Below are 19,994 nucleotides of genomic sequence, written 5' to 3' on the forward strand. Positions count from 1 at the left end.
GAGTGTGTGTGTGTGTGTGTGTGCGTGCATCTGGTTCCAGTGATCTGTCCACGGGCTCATCTAGGTGTCCTGGTCCCAGTTGAAGGACATCTCTTTTTGCTGATCCACCATCTGATCTGGATATGAACCAAAAAACAAAAAAAAGGAATGAAACAGGCTAATATTAGCTTAGATGTCTTTCTTTTTACAATGTAACGAGTACATTGTGTGTTATGGGGACTGTTCTCGTTTCCGGCTGATTTATTTAGTGCAGCCTAACAATCCTTTAACAGATTAGAATAATAGAAGCATATTAGTGTGTTATGTGTAAGATAGGTTAAAAATGTGTATCTTTAATCTAGATTTAAACTGAAATAGTGTGCCTGCTTCCTGAACAGTGTTAGGGAGATTGTTCCAGTGTTAGGTACAACAGCAGAATCCAGAGGGTTGTGAATGTTAATATTGCTCCATAGTAAGCCTCAAGTTTAGGAGTCATCTTACCACAGTGCTCTTTTACGTACAAAGAGGGTTTTGCTCATTACAGTAGTCACAAAAGATGTTAAAAATTACATTAAATTTAATTAATTAAATTTAAACCTTGTCTAGCAACATAACTAGTTTTCAAAAAGTAAAATAAGGGACATATAGGTACCTAATATATAGGTAAACAGGGGACAGAATAATGTTACCAGTTACTTTGTTTTCCTATTTATTTACTGACGTCTCCTGTCCCCATGTTGGGAGAAATCGGAAGTGCAGAGGTGTTGTGTGTGAATACTGTGTAGACTAAATGTCAATGTGCATTAATTAATCTTGTGAAAAAAACAAAAAAAACAAATGTTGGCTGGTAAGCACGCATTTAACCTTGTGAGGTTTAAAGGGAAGTAGTTGTTCCATGATCCTTGGAACAGTCTGCACCTGATTTGCTATGCATGTGGTTCATAGATTATTTTTAAACATTTAGGTGAAATAATTTGGTAGCTTTACTTGCTCACTGTTTTCTGGGCACACAGCTGGATGAATCTGTGTTTTTGTTTGTTGTTTGTTTTTGAACAAATACTTTGAGAAAGTGATTCAATGACCTATTCCTAAAGACTATTGCTTTATTCCTAAATGAATGAGAAGTTTGAATTAATCTTTTAAAAAGAATGACATCGTTAAACAGACATTTATTTATGTTGTTTAGTCAGTTTGAGACATGCTTTTTGAAGAAATTTTTTTAGAATGCCTTTTTTTTATTGTATTGAGCTGATTTGAGATTGAAGTTGGTTAAAGATAGAATACCTTAATGAGAACAGCCTAGGAAGTCATTGTAATGTGTGTATCATAATAAAATAGTTAAACATCAGAAGCTCAGTGTGTGTGCACATTTGGTGTGTTTCTGATTTTATAGTTAAGTTATCATAGCCATAATTTGTATACTATCATCTCCAAAACCATTATTTTTCAGGAAATACCAAAAAAAAAAAAATATTTTAAAATATTTTTTTGTGTTTTTAAATGTTGTATCATTATAGTTGGAATTATACCTTATATTACTATCATATACTGTTGTCTACAAATATTAACACCATTTCCCCAAAATCATGTTTTATCAGAGATACAAGATTTATGACTTAGGAGCAGGGAGATAAGAGATTACGCTGTCACTGATAAGAATGGTATGGACTGTCAGACATCGCTCCTTCCAGCAGTGTTCTTCAAAGTCTGCTGTCGCGTTGAGCCTTTTGACAAGAGAGAAGGCTTTACGAGCTAATCAAAGCTGATTGTGGTTAAATACATCTCCCTAAACTCTATTTTAATCGTTATAGCTATGAGCTATAACAAACTTACCTTCGTGGCTCACGTGCTTCTATCTGCATCTAGGCATAACAGGTATCGATTTTTAACAAAACAAGCCTACTGAAATGTATTTAATCTAACTATTAGAAGATGTGTTGCGTTACAAGGATTCATCTCTCAAACTTAAAGAAGATGTGGAGTTACTAAAACTTTCATATAATTCAAGTGTCCAATGAAGTTAAGAGATTTGCTCTCAAGCTATTTTAAACACTTTAGATTGTTTAATAATTTGTAAAAAATAACAGTAGCATCAATTTGTGAAAAGAATATGAAATTGAATAAAAATTTAGACGTAGGAGGTTTCCACCCGACAGAGATGGTATGTTTTTTAAGGGTTTTGGAAAGAGGAATATGATCCATGTGATCCAAATGAACCTTGAAAAAGAGTTGGAACCCTGATAAGCATTAAGTGTTGAACAACAATTATGATTCAATATTAGCTGTAAAAAAAATTCTAGCTTTGTGTATATATTTGTGTGTGGTTAGATGGAAGCTATTTGAATTAGTCTTGCTCTTATGTAAAACAGATGTGGATGGGCTAGCTGCTCTATTTTTAGCTGTTCTGTTTGGAGCTCTAGTGGACTCAAGTCACGTGGTGTGGGTTTGATGAAAGTGAGGATCTGAGGGGCTCAGTAAACACAGGAGGGTCAGCGGCAGGTGTGTGACTTCACACAACACAAACTCACATGCAAAAGATTCAAAGACAAAAAATGAGCGGAATCGTTGACTATGCGTGAATGTCTTTGTTGGAACATGAGCGTATGTGTGCATTTTGTGTAGAGCTGCTTGTGAATTATTTTTGAGCTTTTTTTCAGTCCTGACTAAGAGTGCAAATGTGTGTATGCTTGTACAATTTAATATTGACAAAAAGGATGTAGCCTGATGTGTAGAGCAGGCAACAGATATGGTCAGAAACACCCCTTGAAGACACTTAGGGTTATGTACTACAACTAGATGATTCAGTTTGTTTGTGTGTGTGTAAGAGAGAGAGAAAAAGTACAAATAGCCGAGGAGTTCTGACTATTGACCCAGCCATCAGGGTTACCATAGTGATCCAGCTGCTCTCTTAGTCGATGTGTTTGTGTGCTGTGTTGGTGTGTGTCCTTTGAGTGTGTGAATTACACCATGTCCATGGTGTCAATCTTAGAAATTTAGAAATAACTTATTTTAGAAAGACCATGATAGTTTGTGATTACATGTAGCTTCTGTGCAACCTCTGAAGTGCAGAGATATCTTTTGTTAATTTCGATTTTGCTTGATTAGTAACAGCATAAATTGCTGTGTTATTCTAATTGAATGTAAAAAAGTAACCTTAGAAAATTACAATTCAATATATATAGACTTGTTTTTTTTAAAGAAGTCTTCAGACTTCAAAAATCGATATATCAATATATAAAAAAATAAAAGTATTACAATTTCATTACATTTCATTACATTTAATTACAATAATATATATATATATATATATATATATATATATATATATATATATATATATATATAATTGAAACTGCAATATTTTTGTCAGGATTCTTTGAAAATAAAAAGATAAAAAGAACAGAATTAATACAATATATTAATCTTGAATAAATAAATTATTTTACATTGTAATAATATTTGACAATATATTTTTTCCTGTGCTTTCAATGAAATAAATGCAGCCTTAATAAGCATAAAAAACACTTCTTTAAAAACATTGAAAATATAGATTTTTCAGGATTTTACAACAAATAAAAATGTTTAAAAGAACAGAATTTATTTAAAATATGTATAATACTTGTTTCTAACAAAATACAATCCTATTCAAAAGATTTGCATCAATATTTTTTCTCTTCTTTTTTAATACATGTATTTAGACACATATATCATGGATTTCTCAGTGATTTCTAAGAGATCAAGTGACACTGAAGTAATGGCAATTCAGCTTTGCCACAACAGAAATAAATTGTTTTAAAGTGTATAAAAAACATTTATTGTCTGAATTTCTGAATAAAATAATAAAATATATACAGTGTGAAAAAGTGTTGGCACCCTTTTTTGTTTTTTCCCATGTTTGTCAAACTTTACTATTTCTGATCATTAAACTAATTTATATACTAATCAAAGATTAAAACTGTATGTTGTGCTTACTTGTGTTAAGTGAGTTTTTATTATTAAGGGGAAAAAAATCTAAACCCACATGACCCTGTGTGGAAAAAGTGCTTGTTCCCTAAACATAATAAATGGCTGGGCCACCTTTATCAGCAACAACTGCAATCAAGCAGAGTCTGTTACAGCGCTGTGATGGAATTTTGGGCCATTCGTCTTTGCAGAATTGCTGTAAATCAGCCATATTTTAGGGTTTTTGAGAATGGACTGCATTTTTAAGGACATGCCACATCATCTCAGTAAGGTTCAGGTCAGGACTTTGACTAGGCCACTCCAAAGTCTTTATTTTGTTTTTACTGAGCCATTCAGAGGTGGACATGCTGGTGTGTTTTGGATCATTGTAATGCTACAGAACCCAAGTTTGCCTCAACTTGAGGTCACAAACAGATGGCCATACATTGTCCTTCAGCATTTTTTGGTAGACAGGAGAATTCATGGTTCCATTTATCACAGCAAGTATTCCAGGTACTCAAGCAGCAAAATAGCCCCAGAGCATCACACTACCATCATTTTTTTTTGAGGGCCCTCTTAGTGCTGCCAAAATGACTGGTTATTGTCAAAGCTGGTTTATTCACAAAAATCTAACATATCCATGATCAGTTTTGTTTGTTGTAGTGTTGCTTACATCCTATAATTGTTTGCCTGATATGTTTTTGCTATTCTGTGATTTTCTGATTGTAACAGCTGCAATCTTGCAAGTGTGGTCAGGTGTTAATTTGTATTTAGCATTCAAAGTTAACATATTAAATTACATAAATGGCATGTGGTGTACTGAAAAGTAGTCAACCAGCAGACAATGCATCTACAAAACAAAAATATTAAAGTTGGAATTTTTAAACAGTGAATATTAAACAGCAGAGAGCATCTGTAAAACACCAACTCTTGATCTATATTTAGCTATTTGAGGCATAATGATATTGGAATATAATAGCACCCAAAAGCTAGGCTAAGGTAAACAATGTTAAGCTGTTATTAATTCATGAAACAGAAGCTTATTTTTATTACAAACTTATATACCCAGGAAAGTTACTCTTACACAGAAGACAAAAACTTCAATCAAGTAAAATGTTATATTAAAATGTCTATTTGCTGATGTTTTGATGTTAAAATATGCCCATAAAGGGACACGGTGGTGGGGGAAATTAAAATGGGGGTGGGTAAAAAAAAATGTGGTTGGAGGAATTTTCTATTTGCAAACTTTTATGTATTCTCAAGGAAATTTGTGTTCCCTGGCAAACTTTATGCATTCTTTTGCAAAGATATTTGCATTCCCATGCAAACTTTTTGAGGTCTCTTGCAAAACCAGTTGAGTTTGGACAAACACTTGCTGTCTACTTTGCTTAGTTTAAGGCATGGTTTTGGGATATTCTAAGAACTTAATGCAGCTTAATGTATAATAACAGTGACATTAGAGGCCCAATGTATGTATAGTCATGAATGCAACGTTGAGCATTTTCTCCCTACATTTAAAACAAAATATTGTTGATATTATTTGTTATATTTTACAATTAAATAATTGTTCGAACAAAATCCACAAAAGAACAGCACTGAATGAATGAATGACATGATGACTTATTCATTAGACAGTGACTCGACACCAGCTGATGGCCATTAGTAGCCTATAACTTTGTTTTTAATGTCAGTGTTAATGTTATTTATTATATTAATAACGCACTTAAAAGGATGTTAAGAATAAGACATAAAACATGACATACGGTTAACAAGGCTAATTTGCACTTTGCACCAATTCCCGTACCTTAATAAATCATAATACATAGGTTTATTTACCTCCTTGTTCCAGCTGCCATGAGACCAACTGACCACCAAACACAGATTCAGAGAGGTAGTGCCACTCGTAATCACACATCAGTATATACACAGTCATTATCAGTCAGGCAGACACTATGTCTGTCCTCTTTACTGTCTCACCCACTCTCTTTTGCTCTCTCTTTTACTCTTTCCTGGCAGACCACAGAGTTTATGTGAGGAGAGACAAGACCGTTTCACATCCTGACAACTCTACTAAACACATGAAGACATGCACCTCTGCCTCTCTCTCATACACACACACGGACACAAAAACTAAAAATAGCTATAGCACAGGTCGTCTAACAGCAGCCCGATGACTGATGAACTCGCATGCTTTCGGATCGAGTCAATCCTCACTGCAGTCGCAAGGGTAAATGATGGCAGCTATGTCCAACGTTGTACCCCTTGGCCTGAAGGTTTGCGTGGCAGCAATCTCAGCCACTCTCGGTGGACTTACAGTCCAAATCTAGAACTGCATTTCACAACATTTCCGTAACAACACAACTGTTTTGCTTACTTTTACATTAACCCTGCATGCTCATTTTACATTAAGCAGCACATATTGTTTAACAATCATACAGATTTATCATTTTCATTTGCATAATTCAAATCAGGATAGGCAACTCTCATTAAGTTATGATTTTTAGCTGCTTAAGTAGAACACTAATATCATCTCATGCTTCAGCAAGGAGTAGCTGGCTAAAACTAGCTAATGTTAGTCTATTCTAAATTACAAACCTAAATAGCTAATTTTTTTAAAAAACATAAATGAAGGTCTACATTTTAGTGCCTCTCCATATTAAACTGGTTAAACATCGATTATTTTAATGGTGGGTTAAGTCATTTCTGGAAGCCAATGTTAAAATTTTAAATCACCAAAACAAACACACCCCTACCCCAAAAGGGTCACGCCCCTATTTTGATAGCTTTCCCACATATATGTACGCAACCCAGGCAACAATTAGTTCTGTGAATCAAATCAAAACCTTGTGTACACCAGACGCACGCAGTATGGCGTGACGTACTATAGAACTATATATATAATCAGTGATGCTGTCTACACTGGATGTAGCGTGGCATGACACAACAAATCCCTTAGAGAAAATTGTTGCTACGTTCTATTTTCAAATCTACAAATTTCAAATGATTTTCAATAGTTACTTTGTATCCTGTTTATACAGACATGTACAGACATGGTGAGACAGCTGTTGTGTCTGGTGTAGATAGTGTTACTCACCTATCAAGAAGAAACAGAGCAATTCAGCATCCAATTACAGCCCCTACCATTCATTGGGTTCTCTCTAGTTCTGGAAAGCTGATCATATAATTACACGGGTCCTACCTTTTGCCTTAAGTCTTTTTTTTGTTCTTTATCCGCCATCTCTGTCTTTCTGTCACTATGCTCAGCTAATGTACATCCAATGCTCTTCCCCAACATGAGTAGACACACTCCTTACTGTTGATTGGCTGCAAGTTTATTTTGGTACTCTGCCCAAAATGACATACCTCACTTTTAATCGTACTTTGTTCTACATGAACAATGTTGATCTTGCATGTTGAGACCGATCTTCAGCGAACACCTTGTGACCATCAGGACAAAACTACGGCAACCATATGAGTCTTCTACACAGTCTGACTTTGCTGCAGTTGGAATTGAACTGCAGGTTTGTCTGGCCAGAGGAGAACTGGCCTCCAACTGAGCCTTGTTTTTCCCAAGCATTTTTTTTTTCCATTCTGTCACAAATTGAGTTTTGGTTCCTTGCTGCTTTTGCTTCTGGATTACTAAGTTGGGGAAAGTTAATTGCCAGCAACTTGATTGCACAGATACTATTGAAGCTGAATCAATTTAGACCATTTATTACTAAATATTGTATATTAATATTGTCATTTTACATTAGTGTATCAATAATGTAAAATGTATTTTCCTATTTTATACTGTAAAGTGATTTGACAAAATCTGTATTGTAAAAGTGCTATATAAATAAAGGTGACTTGATTTGACATGTTCTCATCCATGATCAATATCTCTATAATATGAGACTTCTCCATATTTATTTTGCTCCTATATTTATTTTTCAATATTTTATGCAACCCTCAATGGCATTATATAATTCCCACTTGAATCATGGCCCTTCTGTGTCTGAAATTGTTGAAAAACATTGCGGTGCAAGGTTTTCAGCTTTTCACACTGACAGCTGTCAACTCCGAGGTGTTTATCCGAGAGAGCAACAGTAACCAAGGGGGCTGGGCTTACTAGTTACTTATAAAACACATCAGCATTAACACAGTTTTTTCATGTTTGTTACTGTAAAGTGATATTGTATAAGCACTATATAAATAAATGTGACCTGACCTATATTGTGAATATAGTTACAGCTTAAGGGCACAACATAAATTTATAAAGCTGCTATGCAACAAAACAAAATGATCTGCAATGGGTGCTGTGTGCATTGAAATGTAACATGTCATGATTAGTTCTCTATTTGGCTAGTTGTCCTCTATATGCAAATATACAGGTCATGATCCACCAAACAAACTTTGGTAAGCAGCCTAAGAAAAAACATTGCATGAGCTTGCACATTTTGGTTTCTCACATTCATGAATAGAGGTAAAAGGACCCAAAGTATAGCATATAGTGGCATAACACGAGCAGGGACCATCTGACAGGCTTGTTTATTTGGTGTATATACTGTATAGGGGTACATGAATTTGATCATAAAATTTAATTTGAATTTATCAGACATGTCGCAGTAATGGTTTAGTGTAAAAAATTCACAAATCATACTGCTAAAGTGTTTTAACCCCTATACCGTTGTTTCTATTCCCTACATTAGTTCACTAGTATAGTCAACTTAAAGGAGTGAATGAAAGTGAGTGACTACATTCAGACATGGATGTGCAACCATCAAATCTGCAGTGTGATGCTAATATGTATATATGTATATGTGTGTGTGTGTGTGTCTCAGGAATGTTTATGTGTTGAATATTTATCATATAAAATTTATTCAGTTCTCAAGTCAAAGCTGGGGTCCAGCTCATACTAGCAATGTGTACTTAATAAAGTGTCCGGCGAATGTCACTCAGATCTTTTGTCCAGCTGACTTTTCCAAGCCTGGAAACCAGAATAAAAGAATTTTCTAGTATATCCTGTGGAAAATGTTTTTATCTGTGTGTATTTTGCACTGCATTTTGCATGTAGGCTACTCCATTTATAGCAGCCATTCAAAAGGTGGAAATATTGATCAATACTTCCCCTTCAGCATAAAGAGGCCACCCTTTTATTTAAGGTCATCTTAACTTCTATGTGCTGCTATAGTAAACCAGGTCAACTAAATGACACAGACAATATGCTTTAAAAATATTATGTTCAGCTCAAAATGTCTTAAACATCAGGTTAAAAGGCATCACCTACCCCCAAACAGCATGACAAGTATTTCCAAAGCAAAATAAAAAACTGTAATATGTAGAGGTATACAGTGTCTGATAAGCTTGCAGTAACTTTATAACCTGTACAGTTGCAAAATAAATTCAAAATGTAGCTGTCCTGTACAACAAGGCTTAGTGATCTATGCAAGAGCTCCACCAGGAGGCCCAGACAGACACAGCACATAGTTCATAGGTCACCAGTAAAGGTTTTAGATTCTCACTTTAATTGTCGGGTGTTTGTATATGTAGGTCTATGTTTCACCAACTTATTTATCCATACAGACACTTACACTTAATGAAATACATATGTAACCCACTTCTCACATACACACGGGTCTGTTTAGGTCTAATCAATCAGAGCAAAGCATAATTTAAACCCAGTAAAAATGACAAAATTAATTTACTGACAAACACAAAATTCGTTTTGAATGTCAGATGTCGGAAACATTTATCTTAGTTTAATTTATCATATTCTAGTACAGTGTGTTTTATGCTTTCTGTTAACTTTTATTTTTATTTATTTATTTTTTTTCAGCTTCCTGGATAGAATTGAGTCTGTACGACAGAGTGACTACACACCAACAGACCAGGTGAGGGTGCTGTCACACTAAATTCATTATTATTATTATTATTATTATTATTATTATTATTGTTGTTTTTGTTCAGTGCCACTGAATTGTGAGTTTGTCCATTTCTTTCAGGATTTGCTGAGGTGCCGTGTTTTGACTTCAGGGATTTTTGAAACCCGATTTCAAGTAGACAAAGTCAACTTTCAGTAAGTCAGCTTTTATACAAAAATAAATTCTTGAACCATGATGAGAAACATAGATCATAAGGTGTTGTTAATGTCAGCTTGAATTCTTGCAATCATTTAACACTAGACTGCCACAGAGTAAATTTAATCCGTTGCTGTTTTTTGATCGTACATAACAGATTTTCAGTAAAACATTCAAGTTTCCCAGTCATTGACTTTTAATTGTGTAATTGTGACACGGTGTGGTTTAGCGTGAAGGAGCACTCAACGAATATATGAGGGTTAACAAGTTTAATCATACACATATGTATATATAGAATGAGTACCTCGGGCAGGTAGGTAGGCAGGCAGGCAGGCAGGCAGGCAGACAAGCTAGACCACAATAACATAGACGAGATTGGACAAACAGAACTGAAACCACAGGACTTAAATATACAACGTAAATACTTAATAAATAAGACACAGGTGAAGACGCTAAGACAATTAACTAAAGTAGGTCACACAGAGCACATGGCACACGACAAAAACAACAACACAAAGGAGTCCATGTGTGACAAATTGTCAATGCCCTGATGTTAAAAATTGTTTGGATAAAACCAGATTAAAAAAAGGGTATTTATACAATTTACCCAACTGAATAAAAACCAAATGAGCAAAAGAAAGCAATTTACAGTATGCATGCTGAAGAGGTATAAGAAGCACTAACATATTTAGATGTTTTAACCTAACGTTACTCATAATTGGAATAATTATTTATTTTTTGTTTTGCTATTTCTGTTGTATTTGCTTCTTTGTTGCTATTTGGTCTGAAAAAAAAATCCAATTAATGATAATGTATAAAATAATTTTTTGATTACTCAAAGTTTGTGGTATTGTTATAAATATAAATTATATAACTAAACGAATGAATAATGAAGCTGTGCACTTGGATTTGTCACCGCATGTTGCCTGCATAAAAAAGCCTTTTACTTAAAATAACAAGGTAAAAATAAAGATATTTATAGATGACTAGACGTAGTCATATTATGACTAGACACTTTGTGAAGACAGTGGCATAACACAGTGAAATAATACATTCTTTAGCCATATAAAAACAGTTGGCATATGCGTGGATATAATTTATCTGCTCGTGTTTAGCTGTATACCAAGCTGCAACCTCTCACTCTCACGGAAAACCAACACGGAAGTGACTAAAACTGCAGTTCATCGACTGGTAGAGGCTGACTCCAGAAAGTCCCAACAGAACTCCCATGTTAAAATGCCCAACTTTACAGAATCTATTTAAAGAATCATTATTATAACATCTGTATAAAATCTAGTGGCCATTGGCTAGGCTATAACATATATTAGTCATCCATTTTTTACATACTTACCCTATTGTTTTACATTGAACTGAATGAAAATAGCCTAACCTATAAGAACAACAAGAAATAATGCTCAAAATGCTTGTGAATTACACATCTCCGATGATGTTCATTACAATGGATTTTATCCAAGGTAGGAAAGGATTTAATTGTGATCAGTTACTGATTTTATGTGTGCCACACTGTCACGGCATTCAAGTCTACACACATGAAGTCTGCGGTTGACAGCTGGCTCCATACACTTTAAGCTTTAAAAATGCTCTTCAGAAACCTATGATTTACATCAAGGACACTACATCCATATTTTTTCTATGCTGTATACGCATACATTTTTTTGTATCATACAGGCATTAGTGTATATCTGTGGTAGAATTACAGCACCACATGCTGGTCTGGCATGTACAGTACATAATTTTGTGTCAGTTTTGTGGTTTGTGTGGAAGCAAATATTTCCTGAGATGAGATGGGCAAAAGGATTGCATATGAAAAGCTCTGGTTTATTCTGGATGAAGCCTTAGGTATACAGAGACCCCTAGTGGTTCTAGGTTTAATCATAAGGGGCGTGTATCAAACTCAGATATTTTTAAATTCATAAGGCTCAACACTGCAATTACTTTCTTATGCAAGTAATATAATTTGTAATGAACAATTTTGTATTAAATGAAAAACTTATTTCTGTAATTTTTTTTTCTTGCGTCTTTTCTTATTGTGCTGTACTGTATTTTGATCTAGATGCTTCATAGCTGAACGATAGAAGACGCTTAGGCCCCAGCCCGACCCGTGTCTGACAGTTTATCAGAATTACCGGCCTGAGTCCGACCCGACCTTGTCATTTTTTTTACACCTTACTATTTTGGCTTACTACTAAAATAGTTAACTTTTGTGTGTAATAGTAACATTATTATATTGTGTTATATTCTTTTATTGTTAATTTAGAAAAAAATAGCAATTAATACAAAAATGTTTTAGTTAAATTAAGCTTTAGTTTTTTAAGTAATGATCAAGTGGAAGTGGAAGATAGAGAGCTGATAATAAACTATGATTAACCACTTTTGTCTTCTCAAATCATCACAACCTAAAATAAAAATCTATAGATATAGATACTAAAAAAGTTAAAAATGCTCTATAATAACAAATGTGCCATATGATGGTATATGGAAGTGCAGAGAGGCAAAAGTGCAGTAGTGGAGTGCACTAGCGCAATCACTTGCATTTTTTTCAGTGAAAACATCACACCATCAAAAAAAGGAAGGATAATACATCATTTAGTTACGTCTGCAACCCTTGTTCCCTAATGGAGGAAACGGAGTCGTTATGTCGTGATGACAGACTGGGGTCTTGGAGCTCAGTACTGGGCCTGGTGTTAGACTGGCCAGTTCTTCACCCCAGTTACCTATTACCCAACACACGGCAAGAAACTTTACTGACCCTCAGGGGGCACGGCTTGCCTTGGGCCTGGTACGCCAAGATGATGGCATCCACTATCCAGTGAGCCAGCCTCTGCTTGGAGACAGCCTTTCTTTTCTGCTGACCTCTGTAACAAACAAAGAGGCACTCTGTGCTTCTGAAGCTCTTGGTTCAGTCCTTGTAAATGTGTAAAGTTCATACGGGACACAGCAATGCTAAGGCTGGATCTGCCTCCTGCAGGGGCAGTGCTTGCAGGTTTACCACCTGATCACGTAATGGTGTGGTGAGAACCTTAGAGACATATCCAAGCCTGTGTCTCAGGACAACGTGACAGTCGGCTGGCCCGAAAACTAAAAATGTATGAAGGTCCCCGATTCTCTTGATGGAAGTGAGCAGACAGCCAAAATTGCTGCCAAATGGTGCCTAGCCCCTGAGAAGGAGGGCCTTCCTTAGAGATATTCACTAGATGAGGGGCTGTCCTGAGGAACAAGAGTTTAGGGAACCAGGTCCGGGTTGGCCAGTATGGCACAACCAGTATAACCTGCTCTTCATCCTGACTGTGGGAGGATTCACAAGAAGCAAATGGATCTACTTGAGCTTTTACAAATTGATTCCAAATCAACTGGATCCTCTCGGGATGGTGGCGCTATTGTCTAGGGAATGTAAGCTTTTGTGAGAGCACATCTGAATGATTGAGCTCTCCTGTGACATGCGGTGTAGACCTCTCTGACTGGGCGTGCTCTTCTGACAGGCACGCTGTCGTATTCACCCAGTCTAGCTTCACACCAAGAAAAGAGATTCTCTGCACTTGGGAGAGCTTGCTCCAACTGGCTGAGGTGCTGGAGCACCAGGTCCTTGTGTTTACACAACTAATCCCGCAACCGGGCCAAAATGAGCCAGTCGTCGAGATAGCTGAGGATCCTTACACTCTCTGGAGTAAGGGTTTTCCAGCATGATTGCATCCAGGAGGACAGCAATCTACTCTCCTCGGGCATCTCGGATTGCCACAAAGTCTCTAGGACACCACTGAACCTGGGGGGTTGCTGGGCAAACTGAATCACATAGCTGAGCCTGATCATCAAGATGAGCTACCGTGATGGACCAGGAAGCACAATCCACACTCCCAAATTAAACCATGGGAGCCACAGACATGCCTAGGGAAGTGCAGTGATGTTTGTAGGCCCAGAGGACAAGGAAACTGCTCTTTTACTGTTTTGGGTACCACAGACCCAACAGAAGATTCTACCCCCAGCCTTTCTCCAGAGGAAAGGGTGGTGCCACCTTCTTGTGGGGGGGTCTCAGTATAGGGCTGAGCAGGTTTTGACGCCGCAGGGCGCTCTTGGAGACAAGGAGGCTGAGGCGAAACAGTGGCAAATGGAGGATCACACAGGGGGAGTGAGAATAATTGCTTATTTTAGATATATAAAAAGGATTTCTCGGACAGATTTCTCGGTTTCCATGGAAACGACTAGATTATAATAGCAATATAACATACAGCTTCCACACTAATTGTTTAATTTATAATTCAGAGTAATTAAAAAGATAAATATAGTCACTATGCTGATTGGTATTATTCATCAAAAACTGAACATGAATCAGAGAAAGCAAAGGAGAGAGTTGTTTAGGGAAATCAAAAAGTATGTAAAGAAAAGTAAAGGTTGTAAGACCATTTGCAAGCAGCTTAAGTTTTTCATTTCTATTATTTTTTTATTTTATTATTTCAAATATTCAGTTGAATCAAACAGTGAAGCATTTTGATTCAACACTGATGAGTTCTCATTAATTAATTTGTCAGTTTAAAATTAAAAAAAGTCTCTGTTATGATTGGCTACAATGTTCAACAGAAGCTTGTAAATAAATAGAAAATATATAGAAAGCTCTGACATTTCTGATGGTTAGAATTGTCACATTTGTTACCCATCTTGGTGCTACTGCTTTTAACACTTGTGTGCATGAGTACACTTGGCTAATAAAAATGTACTTTGATTCTGAAATGCACATACATAATTTAAACATAATTAAAAAATATGTGATGAGTTTACATGGTTGTGGTTTACATGAATAATAATAAACAAACAAAACTAAATAAAACATTGCTTTATATACATTGCTCAGAAAAATTCTGTTAAACGTGATATATCAATTTCAATCAGGGCTGCTTTTCCCAAAAGCATTGTAAGCCTTAAAAGTTCATAAAAAACGATTGTACGATTGATCTTAATATTACAGTCTGTTTTTGAAACGTGTCATAGCACTTGAAAATCATTGTAGATCTATGAATGCTCTGGAAAAATTGTAAAGCCCTACGTGCATTGTAAGAAGACAATAGACAGATTACACATTTAAATTTATTAAAGTGCATTGTGATTATAATTAAAGTTTTATTGTAAACTTTATTGCTTTATAATAATGTAAATTAATTAATGTAAAATGAATTAAAAAGGCCACAAAACAAAAAAATAAAAATATAAAATTACATATAAAATACAAAAATAGGTGTATACTCAAAAAAATATGTGGCTTACTGACATTCGCAAAATCCAGCCATGTATTAGACCCGGAAATAATATATTTTTAAATATACAATTATATCTGAATCCATTTATGTTCAATGTTGGGCCACATCTGTTCCATCTTTATTTAACCCTTTTCCTCCAATATGGAGTTATTAAGTTATGAGTCTGAAACAGGGCTCGTCATATGGCGGACTGTTCAGAGTGCTGTATGTATCTGTTTAATTTAACTTTACTCCAAAAATATGAACTTAGGCTTCTTAAAATTAATTTTATCTTTTATGTCCAATATTTAGTGTTGAACTATTAAGTGTTAAACTGTATTTATAAAATAAATATACTTTTGCTTTTCACCTTGACATTTTTAGACTGATAACTTCCGTGCTGATGGCTTTGGCTCTCTCTCTCTCTCTCTTCTCTCTCTCTCTCTCTCTCTCTCTCTCTCTTCTCTCTTTCACACACACATGCACGATTTATGCATGGTTTAAAAATCACCAAATAGCCTGTGACAAGCACAGAGAATCTCTCTCTCTTGCTCCCACCCACCCATACACGATAGTTTTGCGATTTCGACAATCTTACAGGCCGGTGATATGATGATATGAAAAATGACCATATCGCCCAACCCTATTATAAAACACTCTTAAGTGCTAAGATCAATCTTTATGAAGAAACCCTGCCCTGTTCAGCTATGAAGCATAAGTGATTGTGAAGACAACCAAGACAACCACCAAAAGGGATTGGTTTGGCAGCTGGTGGGCCAAAAAAAAACAAACTATTTTTTATCCTTTCTCACTGATTTGTCTTCAGTTTTGTGTTTTGACATTATTGAAGGATTCAAATCCAGCAAGTAGCATATGAAGGCCATACAATGTACAGATTTACATTATGATTTGCTGGGATAAAATTCATGCAAGTTGGATCAGTATTTTTTTCTGTGTGATTTTGAATCCAGCCCTTAATGGGTTTATGATTTCAGCTTCCACTGACCATTGTCACATCATTTAATTCTTAGACAGTCTTACAAACTTTCATCTTAATCTAGAAAAACACATTTTAAAATTCAGTAAATCATGGAAATCTCTCAGCAGAGCTATTATAGGATAAAACTTCTGTCAATACACAGAATAATGTCGCTTTTAGAGACAAAATGGTGAAGTGAATGTGCATAAAGTTACAATAGAGGAATAGTTAACTCAAAAAGGCACCTTAGGCAAGGAATCAATACTCTATTGGTTACTGAATGGAGGAAGTAGTTACACTACCATACTCAGATTTTGGACCCCAGTATATACAGTATCTATAATTGATCTAAAGATGTATAACTGCATTCAGTTACTACATTTATATAAATACTTATTTGTTTGTTTGTTATACAGAAACATTTGTTATTTCTTTCTCCCTGTGTGTCAGTATGTTTGATGTGGGCGGTCAGAGAGATGAAAGAAGGAAATGGATTCAGTGCTTTAATGGTGAGCTTACAAATTACTCAAACTTTGTATGTTTATTTTTCTGTAGACAAATTTACAAAAACTGTTTTGTATATATATATATATATATATATATATATATATATATATATATATATATATATATATATATATATATAGTATATCAAAGTAACTAATGGTATTTATGCTAAGGGGTTAGTTTACTCAAAAATTTAAATTCTGTCATTAATTACTTACCCTTTTGTCGTTCCAAACCTGTAAGACCTTTGATCTTCTTTAGAACATAAAATAAGATAATTTTGATGAAATCTGAGTGCTCGCTGACCTTGCAGAGACAACAAGGATACTACTATGACATTACTAAAGAACACAGTTAACATAAACGCACAGCATGTTCTTCTCTGGTCAGAAAGCTCTCAGATTTCATCAATAATATCTAAATTTGTGTTCCAAAGATGAACAAAGATCTTACGTGAGGGTGAAGGTGAGTAAGTAATTACAGCATTTACATTTTTTAAGTGAAATAACTCTTTATAATGTTAGTTCACCCAAAACAATGTCAGCATTTATTCACCCTCAAAATACACACACACAAACATGTTTGTTTCTGTGATTTTTGGGCACTTTCCATAGTTTTCTATTACTTTTATACTGACCAAACAATACTGTCTGTCCACTAATCCAACCCTAGCCCTAAACTTACCACTTACAGAAAACCTGTTTGCATTGTTACACTTTTAGATAACTGTTTTTAATACCTCATTTCCCTTTGTGGGGATAATTTTGTTTAAAAATTACAAGGCCATGGTTTATAAAAATGAGGAAACTCTTATCGAATTTCTTGGCCCCTGTAAATAAATTTTTGCCTGAATGTCTTGTGCAGGGCCCCATATGACACAAAATAAAAGTGTTATGTTTAGTATAAGTTTGTAATTGTATGTTTTTTATTGTTGTGTTTTTCATTAACAATAATAATGTCAACTATATTGAGTCATTCCTTTTGTTTGAAAAAATGGAAAGGTCTAAAGGTATAACAGTAAAGATCAAAGTGCTGCAGATCCTCCTAATGTGTTGCCTCATTTGTTTTATGCATGTGTGAAACACACAAAAAGTAAGGTTTGTTGTAGCATGTTTCTGTGCTAACCTTGTGTGTATGTGTGTCATTCATTCTTCAAATAAAATAAATTAAATGTTTGAATGACATGAGGGTGAGCAAATTATGACATAATTTCATTTCATTTCATTTGTTGGGAGAACTATCCTAAAAGTTTGTCTTTGGTGATAAAATATCTCTTCTTGTCTATAATCACAGATGTGACCGCCATCATCTTTGTGGCAGCCAGTAGCAGTTATAACATGGTCATAAGGGAGGACAACAGCACTAACCGGCTGCGCGAGTCTCTTGATCTGTTCCGCAGCATCTGGACTAACAGGTTTCACAGTTCAACTATTTCTTAGGAATTCTCAATTTCCATCCCAAGTGCTACAGAATTTCCCTAAAATACTAATATCCATTTGTAAAGATATAATAATAAATTATTGTTAGAGGTTAATGAGGCGATGTGTTATATATTTTCAATTATTTCTGTAGCAGTATTACATATTATTACTATGTTTTTAGAGCACTTTTATGCATATGTATATTAGTGCTTTCTAATTAATATCTATTAATTAATTACAAATTTACAGGCCTTTAATAAAATAAAAACAAAATTGACCTTAGAAATTACCCCTAGAAGATAACTCATTATTGTTTTAAATGAGAAAAGCAGTGTATAGACATTACAAAGTATAACGTTAGAGAGAATGCTCTGAATTTATTTTTACATACACTTTAAAGACAGTGTGGCCATAACAGTGTAACAAATTAGTTAGTTTAAAAATTTATATAAAAATAATAAATAAATAAATGGAGATAGGGAAAAGAATTACCCCCTGCTTTTGTACGCTTGACCACAGACAAAAAATTCTGTAATTTTAATGGTAGGTTTATTTTTACAGTGAGAGAAAGAATAACAAAAATGCATTACAAAATAGTTACAAAATTCGACTTTTTATTTTTATTAAGTCCAATAAATATTTGATTCCTTATCAATATAAAGATTTCTGGCTCCCAGGTGTCTTTAATACAGGTCATGAGCTGAGAGCTCTCTAATCGCAGTTTGTTACCTGTGTTACCTGTCCATGGAAGCTGTAGTCAATCGGATATCAAACCATTGCCAAGACCAAAGAGCTGTCCAAGGATGTCTGGGACTAGATTGTAGACCTACACAATGGTGGAATGGGCCACAAGACTATCACAAAGCAGCTTGGTGAGAAGGTGACAAGAGTTAGTCTGATTATTTTCAAACTGAAGAAAAAGTATGAGGAAAAAAAACAAAATAATGGTCTCAGGCTTCATTCAAGATGTCACCTTGTGGACTTTCAGTGATCTTGAGAACGGTAAGGAATCAGCTCAGAACTGTGAGGCAGGACCTTGTCAATGATTTTAAGGCAGCTGGGACCATAGTCAATAAGAGAACAATTAGTAAAACTATGTTGATAAAGGACTAAATCTGGAGTTTGCCAGTAAGCATCTAAATGATGTTGGAAGAATGAATCTGCAAAGAGTAGCAGGTGTAAACCCGGTGTCCCTCTACGACAACCGTCTGACCTCTGTCACTGCCAACAAGGGTTACTAAAGTCATGATTTGTGACTACGTATTTTACTCATGAAAATGCATTTTCTTGATTTTTTGTTGTTGTTGTTATTCTGTCTCTCACTGTTAAAATAATCCTACCATTAAAATTATAGACTGATCATAAGCTGGTTTTTTCCCCCAATAAGTGTACATAAATACTGTAGCAGGGTGAAGAAACACATGGCAAGGAGAGCTCAAATAAATACCCCGGAGGGTGGATTTATTTAACAGAAAGGAAAAATACAGATGAACGTGACAATCCTGTGACGTGCTCGGTCTTGCAGTGCTCTTCTGTCCCTCAGTGTCTCTGTGGTGCTGATCAGCCACACACTGCTTTCTAAAAGAGAGGACAAAATCAATCATTTTTATTTATATAACAAAACAGAAAGGCCAGGTGCTCGCAGCTTCAGGATTGCCCACTCCTTTTTCCATCGCAGCATAATTTCTTCTGGTCGGAGTCAGCTTTTGGCTGATATATAGAATCGGATGCTCCTCCCCCTCCTGGATCTGGGCCGCTCCCAGACCCGTATCGGAAGCATCCGTCTGCAGCAGGAAGGGGCAGCTAAAGTCCGGGGCTCGTAGGACAGGATCTGAGGTCAGCGCTGCCTTGATCCTCCTGA

The 19,994-nt window shown here is 35.3% G+C and overlaps 1 protein-coding gene across 4 annotated transcripts in view; it reads left to right on the top strand.

Moving 5' to 3' along the window:
* The window catches only part of gnal (guanine nucleotide binding protein (G protein), alpha activating activity polypeptide, olfactory type), a 116,245-nt gene that overhangs the window by 60,978 nt on the left and 35,273 nt on the right, over nucleotides 1-19,994 (top strand). For 3 of the 4 annotated variants that reach the window (XR_006247915.1, XM_043225767.1, XM_043225766.1), the window contains exons 6-9: nucleotides 9,740-9,794; nucleotides 9,906-9,979; nucleotides 16,656-16,714; nucleotides 18,006-18,126. Coding sequence is in view for 3 of the 4 variants with exons in the window: in XM_043225767.1 (XP_043081702.1) it covers nucleotides 9,740-9,794; nucleotides 9,906-9,979; nucleotides 16,656-16,714; nucleotides 18,006-18,126 (309 nt within the window). In the remaining variant the exon portion in view is untranslated. The remainder of the gene's footprint in view (nucleotides 1-9,739; nucleotides 9,795-9,905; nucleotides 9,980-16,655; nucleotides 16,715-18,005; nucleotides 18,127-19,994) is intronic. The other variant, XM_043225768.1, reaches the window with a different exon arrangement.

Source organism: Puntigrus tetrazona, chromosome 24 (assembly GCF_018831695.1).
Source record: "Puntigrus tetrazona isolate hp1 chromosome 24, ASM1883169v1, whole genome shotgun sequence".
NCBI lineage: Eukaryota > Metazoa > Chordata > Actinopteri > Cypriniformes > Cyprinidae > Puntigrus > Puntigrus tetrazona.